This window comes from Scyliorhinus torazame, chromosome 19 (genome assembly GCF_047496885.1).
Source record: "Scyliorhinus torazame isolate Kashiwa2021f chromosome 19, sScyTor2.1, whole genome shotgun sequence".
Classification (NCBI taxonomy): Eukaryota; Metazoa; Chordata; class Chondrichthyes; order Carcharhiniformes; family Scyliorhinidae; genus Scyliorhinus; species Scyliorhinus torazame.
This window is the reverse complement of record NC_092725.1, coordinates 77,646,202-77,658,980: the sequence shown is the minus strand read 5'-3', so window position 1 is coordinate 77,658,980 and position 12,779 is coordinate 77,646,202. Positions and strand designations below refer to the sequence as shown.

The 12,779-nt window shown below is 45.4% G+C and overlaps 1 protein-coding gene across 1 annotated transcript in view; it reads right to left on the bottom strand.

Moving 5' to 3' along the window:
• Window positions 1–1,946: 1,946 nt before the first annotated feature.
• The window catches only part of LOC140396240 (structural maintenance of chromosomes protein 1B-like), a 367,818-nt gene continuing 356,985 nt past the window's right edge, over window positions 1,947–12,779 (bottom strand). Inside the window, exons 24-25 of the mRNA XM_072484572.1 lie at window positions 6,573–6,683; window positions 1,947–2,755 (exon numbers count right to left, since the gene is read on the bottom strand). Of these exons, the coding sequence (XP_072340673.1) occupies window positions 2,654–2,755; window positions 6,573–6,683 (213 nt within the window). The 3' untranslated portion in view covers window positions 1,947–2,653. The remainder of the gene's footprint in view (window positions 2,756–6,572; window positions 6,684–12,779) is intronic.

Here is a 12,779-nt window from a genome sequence, read left to right as displayed (position 1 = left end):
TTAACTTTTGCAATGTGTGGGACTACATTTCCTGTGGTCAGGTTACAACACTGATATGGATTGAGAATTGGTTAACAGACAGAAAACAGTAGGAACAGATGTGTTATTCTTAGGGTGGTAGATTACTTGTGGGGTACTGCAAGGATCAGTGCTAGAGCCACAACTGTTCACAATCTATATAAATGATTTGGATGTGGGCACTAAAATAATATTTCCAAATTTGCTGGTAACGGAAAACTAATGTAAGTTGTGAAAATTGAAGAAGGCTTAAGGGGGATTTGAACAGGTTACGTGAATGGCAAGAACATGACAGATTTAATATAATGTGAAAAAGTATGAAGTTATTCATTTTGGTAGAAGAAAACAAAGGCAGTGTTGATGTCTAAGGGAATCTGGGTGTCCTTATTCATGAGTCAACTAAAAGCTGGCATACGGGTGCAGCAAGCAATTAGGTGGGGAAATGGTATGTCATATTCCATCGCAAGGTAACGTGAGTGCAAATAGTAAAGATGTTTTGCTGCACTTATATAGAGCTTTGGTGAGACTGCAACTGGAGTTCGTCACATCTAAGGAAGCATGTACTTGTGATGGAGGGAGTGTAACAGATGTTCTACTAATTAAATGGCAGAGCAGGCTCGAGAGGCCGAAAGTCCTGCTCCTATGTTCCTTAGTGGGTTAGCAGTAATAAATGGAAGCTACACAACAGAGGCATAAATGCCATGTACAAGGCACAGATCTTATTTTATTAATATGGTACTATGGCTGTGTTTTTGCTTTTTCTCATTTGTATAAATTAAATGACTAGAAGCCCTTTGAGAAAAGTAAAATATCAAGTACAAAATATTGAGAAAAAATATTCAATATGTTCAGAACTTTTTATGATTTCAGACAATGAAACATTGCATTACTAAAACTAACTCTATCCCACAGCTGCTTAATCACTATTTAATCCCAAATTTCTTTGTAATTAATCCTTTCATTATAAAATGGAAAATAAAATGGTGCTAATTTTTTGCTGTCTTGTTTACTTTAGTGTCCCCAATTCGTACTTTTGCATTGCTGTGTTTTGACTGCCTTTTGTCCATTTCCTGCCTGTCAGCCTTTGCATCAGCCCGCCCCTTGGTTTCCTGACAACCATTTTATCAATATTAATTTCTCTCTGCTAGTTGCTACAGCCACCACAACCCATTTCGTTTTTATGCCTCTAGCAGCCTTTCTCTAGTGCACATCTCTGCTGTTGCTGCTCATTTATCAACTCAAATACTTGTCTTCTTTTCACTCTTCATCTTTCTGCTTTCCTCCCCCATGCTTTCTTCTAACATCTTCAACCCCGATCACATCCTCTACTGATTCCCACCTAATGTTCTTGTCCCTGCTGGATCTATATTTGTGGCTACTCTCTCCCCTCTCCAGTAAAAAGTGATAAACAAAATGAAGCCTGCACTTTTCAGCCAGTTTTCTTTTACCATGCTTTTAAAAAATCAATAGGCTTTAACAATTGTATATAAAATTATCAACAGTTGGGCAAACAATTAGCATTCTGCATACTATTGTTAATTAATACATATGTAAAAGCTTTAAGAAATAAACTCAAAATAAAGAAAGATAACACAAACTGCTTTCTTTAGTTCAACCTCTTCTGCAAAATTACTGTGTGTGTAATGTCACAGATGTTTCATATGTTTTTAAGATTTGTTGATCTGTCAATTTGGGCCTATTTTGGTACATGGTATTATTCTGATAACTTTAGTACCTTAGGACTCCATGATGAGGACTGGCTGACTGGTTAACATGCCAAATATTGAAAATGATTGCCAGTTGGATTGTGATGTATGCTTGGCAGGTATTGCATCCGAACATTGATGTACAGATTTCTAAGAGCTGGTACCTAAACAGTTTCCTAGTGCATGGAGAATACATAAAGGCAATCTTTCAAAAGGAATGGAAACCCACAGGTAAACTAGGTAAGAATTTTATTTTTACACTTCAGTAAATGTGTCGTCCTATATATCTTTTGTCCTCTTATTCCTTGTTGCTGAATTACAATATTAAGTGCTTAACATTTTATATATCTTGATTTATTTATGGTCCCAATTATGATTTTAGTTCCACTACATTCAATTACACCAACTCATATTTTCAAAGACCAATGTGATTGCGCAGCATCCAGTTATGATGCACAATTCTCTGCATAGTGTGACTGAGTCAACCAACAGTGTAAGAATTTTAGTTCTTAAAAGCAATTGCAAATTATGCCATTTTGTGTAAATTACCTACCCCCAAGAAGATGCGTCTAATAAAGATTTGAATAAGAGTCTGCTCTGAAAATGGCTGACCATTTTTGCAGTTTTATGATTTTATATACTCAAAATAGTGAGGAAAAAGGAGCCTTAATAAGCAGCAAATGATTGAAAAAACGGCACATTGTTTCTTGTATTCTTCCTATTTAAAATTTGTTGAACCAACCAAAACGTGACTTTATGAATACGAGTTCAATTAATTTTCCATTCAACAAATGTAATTTTTAAAATACATGTTAACGGACTTGCTAACAAAGAGACAACTACAGTGCTAGATAACAGGCAAAACATAACTGCTTAGCAATTTGTATAACATCTGTGAACTTGAAATGTTTACACTGAACCAATTGTATTTAGTCTTCCTGCTGAGGCTGCAGTGTCTCTTCCCTTCTGGTGTTTTCTGGGTAACTGGTAAGATCGAAGGTTAACAGTTGACTGGACATGCATTCACCTTGCTACAATAAAAACTAAAATAGTTAATTTTCACATATGCTTAAAGTTGAAAAATGTTGACATTTATTTTGTTTTATCTTCACTGCTTTGCAACATGAGAAAAGACGAATTTAAGCTTCTGAATATTTACATTCAAGCTAATAAGATAAAGGCATTGATGTGGATAGCAGTCCCCAAGGGATCATTTTCCATGAATTACATGTTTTCCTTGATTTAACAACCTAAGTAGAAAACTTAAGCAGTTGAAGGGATTACTTTGTTTTCTAATTTCTCTGCCAAAATATTCATGGGACATAAATGCAAATGCCCCTCTGAAATACGGCAGGTAACCAAAAGGTTGGAATTATTCAGGCTAGAAATGAGCTGATATTTTATGTCTGCAGACAGTCCGAGCCTGTGAACATGGCACAGACCTACTGGTTTGATAAGCTATGCGGGGACCCTTTTTCTACTAATTTAAATCAAGTTAGATGCAATTCTAATATAAATGTATTTTAGAAGCATCCTAGTAAAAGGAATCTGACTTTAGGCCCAAATTGTCAGGCAACGTTCCTAAATACAGAGAATAGAAATTTATCTTCAGTTCATAACCTTGCAAAATTGTCGGGTAGCACAACTGGATAGCACTGTGGCTTCACAGCACCAGGGTCTCATGATAAATTGCCCTTAGTGACCAAAAAGGTTAGGAGGGGTTATTGGGTTACGGGGATAGGGTGGAAATGAGAGCTTAAGTGGGGCGTGCAGTCTCGATGTGCCGAATGGCCACCTTCTGCACTGTATGTTCAGTGTTCTAAAGATAGGTAACTGGTCTTACCTAGCCACAAAACACATTATCTCAATCAATGTACAGAAGGGAGACTGTGAGACCCCCATCCTTAAAAGTTTGTTTGCTTTCCTTTCTCATTCAGTTCACCGATCCTATTCATCCATCTACTCTCTCTTTCCTGTATGTCTCCACTTTGACCTCCGTAATCAATATTTGCTCTCTTGATTTTCTCAACTCATTGGGGGGGGGGTCTCTTTCTCTCTCCTCTGCTTCTGTCCCTTTTGTTAGTGAAGATGTAGTCTTATCTAATGTGGAGAGCCACTTTGCACTTTGGTCCACGTTGCAGAGAGGAAAATGCATACTAAACATTTGTGGGTTCATATAAAATTACATTCCTGATTACACGTTACACATTCCTGATGGGCAGCCTACACGGGTAGGAATTGATTTTTGAGAAATTGAATGGCAGACAGACTACCATGATTTTCTAAACTGCAGTGCTGGTAGACAAGGCTCTGTGCCAGACGTGTAGGTGTAAAATTAGCCATCAGGTTTTGAGTAAGATATGACTGCTATCATCTAAACCTCTTCTGTCACGTAGATGTATATGGATCTGTGATTTGTTCCTGTGGTAATTCTTGCTTCAAGTTTGCATGTATTCTATCCCTTGCTTTGCCATAATAAAAGAACAAAGAAAAGTACAGCACAGGAACAGGCCCTTCTGCCCTCCAAGCCTGTGCTGACCATGCTGCCCGCCTAAACTAAAATCTTCTACACTTCCTGGGTCCGTATCCCTCCATTGCCATATTTGTCCCTCCATTGCCATATTTGTCAAGATGCCCCTTAAATGTCACTATCGTCCCTGCTTCCACCACCACCTCCGGCAGAGAGTTCCAGGCACCCACTACCCTCTGTGTAAAAAAAAAAAAAAAAAAAAAAAAAAAAAAAAACTTGCCTCGTACATCTCCTCTAAACCTTGCTCCTCGCACCTTAAACCTATGCCCCCTAGTAATTGACCCCTCTACCCTGGGGAAAAGCCTCTGACGATCCACTCTGTCTATGCCCCTCATAATTTTGCAGAACTCTTATCAGGTCACCCCTCAACCTCTGTCGTTCCAGTGAGAACAAACCGAGTTTATTCAACTGCTCCTCATAGCTAATGCCCTCCATACCAGGCAACATCCTGGTAAATCTCTTCTGCACCCTCTCTAAAGCCTCCACATCCTTCTGGTAGTGTGGCGACCAGAATTGAACACTATACTCCAAGTGTGGCCTAACTAAGGTTCTATACAGCTGCAACATAACTTGCCAATTCTTATACTCAATGCCCCGGCCAATGAAGGCAAGCATGCCGTATGCCTTCTTGACTACCTTCTCCACCTGTGTTGCCCTTTTCAGTGACCTGTGGACCTGTACACCTAGATCTCTCTGATTGTCAATACTCTTAAGGGTTCTACCATTCACTGTATATTCCCTACCTGCATTAGACCTTCCAAAATGCATTGCCTCACATTTGTCCGGATTAAACTCCATCTGCCATCTCTGCGCCCAAGTCTCCAAACAATCTAAATCCTGCTGTATCCTCTGACAGTCCTCATCGCTATCTGCAACTCCACCAACCTTTGTGTCGTCTGCAAACTTACTAATCAGACCAGTTACATTTTCCTCCAAATCATTTATATATACTATGAACAGCAATGGTCCCAGCACTGATCCCTGTGGAACACCACTAGTCACAGCCCTCCAATTAGAAAAGCACCCTTCCATTGCTACTCTCTGCCTTCTATGACCTTGCCAGTTCACCCCTGATCCCGTGTGACTTCGCCTTTTGTACTAGTCTACCATGAGGGACCTTGTCAAAGGCCTGACTGAAGTCCATATAGACAACATTCACTGCCCTACCTGAATCAGTCATCTTTGTGACCTCTTCGAAAAACTCTATCAAGTTAGTGAGACATGACCTCCCCTTCAAAAACCATGCTGCCTCTCACTAATACGTCCATTTACTTCCAAATGGGAGTAGATCCTGTCTCAAAGAATTCTCTCCAGTAATTTCCCTGCCACTGACGTAAGGCTCACCGGCATGTAGCTCCCTGGATTATCCTTGCTACCCTTCTTAAACAAAGGAACAACATTGGCTATTCTCCAGTCTTCCGGGACATCACCTGACGACAGTGAGGATCAAAAGATTTCTGTCAAGGCCTCAGCAATTTCCTCTCCAGCCTCCTTCAGTATTCTGGGGTAGATCCCATCAGGCCCTGGGGACTTATCTACCTTAATATTTTTCAAGACGCCTAACACCTCGTCTTTTTGGATCTCAATGGGACCCAGGCTATCTACACACCCTTCTCCAGACTCAACATCCACCAATTCCTTCTCTTTGGTGACATTTGTAAACATAATGTTTACATTTTTTTTTACCCGTTGCAGAGTTTCCTATCACACCTTCATCTTGCTATCTCTTGCCCAGGCAGCCTTGCAATCCCCCCTCCAATTTTAAGAACGCTATTAATATTTAATGCCTGTTAAAATAATATAACTTTACATATCCATGCAAGAAAGGTAGGTTGGGATTGCACAACACAAGTTGAAAAGAAGTCTTGCATAACCCATGATCAAATCCATAGCCAAACATAGGGTAGCTTCTGTTGACAGCCTTGTTCTCTTCCCAAATAGAAGCAAGATATTGGACTGCCCAGGTACGCTGTGTTGTCTCAAAGGAGCCTTGGCCAGACATCTCCTAAAATGGCAATAGGATCCAAATTTGTATATAAAAATGGCTTGCCACCAGGCCTTCCAGCAGTAGGTCCTTCTTTAAAAATTGCATTGGGTGGATTGTGTGATTAACTCTTTGCTCACATAAATTTTGTGGCACAGCTGCCAGAATTGCCCAGTGAAACCCATGACAATCACTGTCTGCAGTTGAAACGCCCAAGTACAAGTGGATTAATCATTTAAGCACTGAAAATTGGAATCTTTAAATTAGAACACATAAATACACTGCAACGTTTGAATTGTAAAGTCAAAACTAAATGTAATGGTTGGAATAGTACCTCTGGATAAACTCCAATTAGGGCATCAGCTTTTGAATAGAATTCCTCTTTCAGTGAGATCACAATCACTTGAAAGTTCTTCCTGGATTGATCTCTGATGTAATTTGTAACCTGAGCACAAGAATATATGAAAAGGACAGATGAGACTGGCAGACCCAAAAATGGTCAGCTGATCTAGGAGGCAGTGCAAATTTCTGCAGACCCCACCTTACCACAAGTAATATTAATTTTTTTAAAACGTCAAATGCCAGTGAGCAATTTTGGGGAAATTCTTCTGGACACCATAAGAATATTGATCAAGCATCGGGGCAGTTATGATGTGAGCTCTTTCCTTAAGAACTTGCCACATCAAAGGAACCTGTTCTAGGGGTGACAATGAGAAAAGGTACCTTTGCGTGTAATCTGACACTGGTTGTGTATTTTATAGGTATGCCAGTGGTCCTACTCTTACAATTGATTTCAAATAACCAAATTTGGTACATAGATTTTTGGTACAGAGGCCTTTGTATCCATTTTGTTCCAAATTAAGGGGAAATTTAGTGTGGCCAATTCACCTACCCTGCACATCTTTAGGTTGCAGAAGTGAGATCCGCACACACACACACGGAGAATGTGCAAACTTCACACTGACAGTGACCCGGGGCCGGACCTGGGTCCTCGGCGCCGGCAGGCAGCAGTGCCGCCCAGGCCTTTGGACCCAAGTTAGTCAATATTATCAGATCTAACCACACTTTCCAGCTCTTGGTCTGTGGCTCTGGGATAGAGCACTTCATGTCCAGATCATAGATTTTTAAAATTTGCAGTGAGGGTTTCTGTCACTCTTAAAAATGAACGTGAAACCAGTAAAAAAAAACAAAGCAGCAGCACAGTAACATTTGATATGCTATTCTTACAATTCATGTGTTATACATATACATCACAAATATGAAAATCTGTTCTTAAGGTACTTTGTAAAAATGTTTCAGGCAACCTCTCCATTTTCTATAGTGACAGAACTCAAATGAAGCCCCTTCCTGCATCCGCCCACATATTGTAATTAGCTCCACACGCACCACTTCCCCATTCACTCCCTCAGTAGACCCTCTTCCTGAACTCCCCCTCTCTTTCATCCCCTCCCCAGGCCCTTAATTCGTTCAGCTCGTCCCTTCCCCATCGAGACCCATTTACTCATCTCTGCTCCTCCACCCCAACACACTAACCTAGATTTTTACCTTTCGCAGGGCAAAGGAGCTTGGGTCAATGGAGATCCAAAACCCATTTAAACATTATTTATTTATTTATTTTATTATTGTCACAAGTAGGCTTACATTAACATTGCAATGAAGTTACTGTGAAAAGCCCCGAGTCGCCACACTCCAGCCGGCGCCGGATCGGGCACACGGAGGGAGAATTTGGAATGTCCCTCCAGAAAGGTTCAGGCACTTGAATTGCATCTTCAGGAGGCCGATGCACTGCTCGATCATGCTCCTGGTCGCTGTGTGGGTGTCGTTGTAGCAGGTCTCTGTGTCTGTGGCCTTGGTCTGGGAGCCAAACCCCCAGCCGGGAGAGGGCGTTTCGAACGTCGAATGTGCCAGGATGAAGGTGTCGTGCACACTACCCAGATATCGGCCCAGACAAAGAACAATACAGCACAAGAACAGGCCCTTCGGCCCTCCAAGCCTGTACCGTCATGATACCAACCTTTGCCAAAACCCTCAGCACTTCCTTCTGCCGTAGCCTTCTATATGCACCCTATCCATGTGATGTCAAGATGCCTTTTGAACGCCATTAATGTATCTGCTTCCACAACCTCCCCTGGCAACGCGTTCCAGGCACTCGCCACCCTCTGCGTAAGAGAAACTGTCTTGCACATCTCTCAACTTTGCCCCAAGAACCTAAACCTATGCCTCCTGGTGAATGGCTCCTCCACCCTGGGAAAGACACTCTATCCATGTCTCTCAATCTTGTAGACCTCTATCAGGTCACCCCTCAACCTCCATCTTTCTAATGAAAACAGCCTGAGTCTATTCAGCCTCTCCACATAGCTAACACCCTCCAGACCAGGCAACATCCTGGTAAACCTCCTCTCCAAAGCCTCCACATCCTCTGGTAGTGTGGCGACAAGATGTGCATGATCAGCTGCACGTTCATCCAGTGGTACCCCTTTTGGTTTGTGTAGAGTGGCCTGTCATCTGCAGGTGCTCGTAGGGGGACATGCAGCCTGTCGTCAGCCCCTGGACCAGGGGTGAATCACGCCGCTCTGACAGGCACTGATGGTATACACGAGGCCTCATATTGCGCCTCCTTGGCTCCTTCTCTGGGCGGATTGCATCCTGGGATGCCACCTGTCCCACTGCAGCCAGGTTAGGGGGGGGTGGAGGGGGGAGATACCCATATGGCCGGTGCCACCCTGCCAAACCAGGGGCCAAGGTGGGTCAGTGGGGTGAGCAGCAAGCTGGCCGACTTGCAGGCCGCGGTAATGGTGGCCTATGCCAAGGCACTGCCCCAGTCCTGTGGGGGTGTCACCCCGGCCAGTTCACTGCTGGTGGTCAGCATCATGGGGGGCTCCTGCTTTACAAAGTAACACAATATTCCCCCAGAATATGTTTTGAAAATCCATCCTCACAGGTCAGAGCACGTGCAGTGAGCATGACGATTAGCTTGGAGTACAGTCTTCCTCTTGGTGCATATTGCTTTGTAGGCACTTCATATCAATGCTGCCATGTACCAGAAACAGAAAAGTTTCCCTCCCCATGTGTAGCTTCTGTGATCATAAGCGGTGCATCCTCCAGGTTCAATGCTCATTTATCCTGGTAGATTTGTTTGTTCTGCATTAGGTTTTTCTGTAATATCTGATGCACTGACAAATTGAAGGGCAGCTACTAGGGACAATTTATTCATGCCTTATGTTTCCAGTCAGAAACTCATTTACTTCTTCACACAGGCATACAATTAGCATTGATATTCTCAAGCATAAAACTACATCGTGGACCAGATTTATGTTGGTATGCTCCATGTTGCGCTTCGGTGGGAAACTGAAGAGAGGCGTGAGGTGAAGGAAGAGGAAAGCTGCAACCCAGATCTCTGCATTCTTCATGATCAGATAATTCATGAGTGATACCAGTATTATCGTTGGGGGATAATATAATGTTCACTGGTTTGTTCAAATCCGACCCTCAGCAGACAAGAAATAAATTTAAACTCAGTTGTTTCATTCAACAAACTTGTTATAAAAAGCTATCAGCAATTATGATCATACAATGACCAGAATGTTGCTTAAAAACCCACCCGATTCACTCCAATCATTTCCCAGCCTGGTCTACTTGATGCCAGACCCACAGAAATGTGTGGCCTAACAAGCCACTCGTGTATTATAACTTACAATATACTACAACAATAATGCTAGGTGGACCACTTGGCTGACCTCTGCACCAGATTTGGACACAACAAATCTGCCTGCTCGGCCTTTTTGGGGGCCTGTGTCAAAATAGGGAAAGTATTTCACAGAATGGACAAGCGACCACCTGACAAAGTCAAATTCACTGAATTATTACCTTTTAGCTAATAGGCACGATGTACCGGCCTCGGCCCTGGTGGTTCCCCATGGTCCGCATCATGGTGTTGACGCCCTCAGCAATGCTCCTCAGTGACTGGCATGTTCTGCATTGCCCCAGCCATGCCCACCTGCGACTGGGACAAGCTCCACAGCGCCTCGGCCATTCCCATCTGACAGCGGGATATGTCCTGCAGAACCTCATTAAAGTTAGCCTAGGTGACATTTCCCAGTGAGGCGGTCGTTCCTCCAGGGAGAGGCCAAAAACAAGATCCGCGCCGGGCGCCAAACAGTTTACGATGCAATCAGCCCGTTCTCGTTGGCGAAATCAGGATCTCGCTGTAGCATGGCGAGAAACCAATTATCACCACTCCAGCCCCATTTCCATACAATCAACGAGAGTGACCCCCATATCCAATGGCCTCCCGTCATTCAGCGGTCTTCCCAGCAAGTGCTTACGCTTGCACCGATTTGAAAAAGGGCTTCTAAGGTGCGCCGAGGAGGTGAGTAGTAATCTTTGCTCACAGGCAAAGAGCTAGGGTGTGCTGGGCTTGCCTCCCCAATGCTCGGCAAGGGGTGAGGGACCCTCCGGAGGGGTGGGCTGCTGTGAGGGAGGGGAGGGGGGGGGGGTGCAATCGCTTGCGTCATCACTACGCCAACCCCTGGATCCTACTCTGGCTGCGTGGTTGAAGACTATCGCTAATAGGAAATTGGTAATCGTGGGTAAGTGAGAACTTGACATATGCCAAGTGGATTCCCGTGGGTGGGCGGGCCAGGTAGCATGTGGGACTCATTGGCTAGCATTCCAATTGCACCTTGATGCCTGGACATTGTGCCTGAACACTACGGGAGGCAACACCACACACACAGCAGCCAACATCTGAACACCCAGGGGACGGGACACAGCTCCGGGGACATGTCCATGGCCGGAGGCTGGGTGAGTGCCGCGGGGAGGGGGTTTGCCGAGTGAGGTGGGAAAAGGGTCCGGGGTCAGCCCGCATTGCGAAAGAAAATGACAGAGGCGTCATAATGGTTGCACACAAGTTCTTTTATGTGCTGTACAATACCCCATTCCCGATAGTGCCGCACCCCGCCATTGCTCCAAAAAACCCGGGCAGCTCCCCCTCCCCACCCCGGTGCACTCAGTGATCCTCAGTGGTTCGAGCCCCAGCTGCCCCTGCATTGTTTGGCTCTGGCAGCCCTGGTGGTTCCCCATGGTCCGTACCATGGTGTTGACGCCCTCAGCGATGCTCCTCAGTGACTGGGACATGTTCTGCATTGCCCCAGCCATGCTCACCTGCGACTGGGAAAAGCTCCACTGCATCTCGGCCATCCCCATCTGAGAGCGGGACATGTCCTGCAGAACCTCATCAAGGTTAGCCTGGGTGACATTTCCTAGTGAGGCGGTCATTCTTCCAAGGCTCTTAGCCTTGGCCATCACCGACTGAGCGACGCCTTGGACACCTTCACTCATGTGCCGACGTTGTGCACCAGGCTCTCCACTGTGGTCGCCATCCTAACAGTGTTGGCCATGGTGCCACTCATTGCCGGCACCATCTCCTGCACCCATAGCCTTTGTGACTCCAAGCAGATATGGATGCGTGGAGTGATGCTAACATCTCCCTCTGAATGTCCTGGCCGCTCTCTATCGTCTCCATCAGCTCCGGGTTCTAGAGGCTCAGTATCAGGCTGGACCCAGCTGGGTCTTGTGATCCAGCAGCCCTCCAACTACTGTCTCGCCTGCAGGTTCCTGCGTTCACCAGATGTTTATCAGCAGCAGTGTGGTGATCACCAGATTGTGCCCCAGGAGTCTGACCACTAATGTATCCCAGCGAGCTGTGTGTATCTGCGCTGATGGGAGGGTGGGGATGACAGCTGTGCTGCGACCACGGTGGCATCCTCTGAGCTGTTCTCCTTGGGAGTCAGGAGAGGGGGCCACCCAGGATGGGCTGGCGTCGTCAGCTGGAGGAACTGCAGGAGAATGGAACGTGGTCAGTGGGAGGGATGGGTCAGTCAGTAAGGCAATCGCTACTCCCATTTGACTGGTACTCCGGGTGGAGCCCAGTGGTTCCTCACCTCTGCGGTGTCCGCCAGCTTCCACGTGTTCTCGGCTACCCCAGCCACCTCTGGGGCCTGCTCCTCGAAGGAAGTGAGGATTCTCAAGTCCTACACCCCAACGCCAGTCTGGGCCCTCCCCTGCCAGTTGTGGGAATGTATTTCCTGAGGAGACAGAGAGGGCATAGTTAACCACATGCATGGTTCAGTGATGGGAGAAGGGGATGTGAAGATGGGGTTGGGGGGGTCACTTAGAGAATTGGATGGGTGCGTGGCGGTGGTATCTAATCACTCGTGCTGCCCAATGTCAGTCATTGATCTTTCAGCACTGCTGGCAAGTCCCCGCTGGAACTAACGATTGCTGCCGCCTCATTCCAGGCAGCACTGGCTGCCTTGTGGCTCACCCTCCGGGACCCCTGGGGAAACAGGACATCCCTCCTGGCCTCCACCGCGTCCATGAGCCTGCCGAGGTCAGTGTCCCCGAATCTTGGGGCCAGCCTCTCGCCGTCATTAATTCGAGCTGGCTGAGCAAATGCAGTTGAAGTGCTGCTCGACATCATTAGCAGGGGGGCTGGCAAGCGCAGTCCCGGCGAATCAGCAAGGTGTTATTTACGACGAGA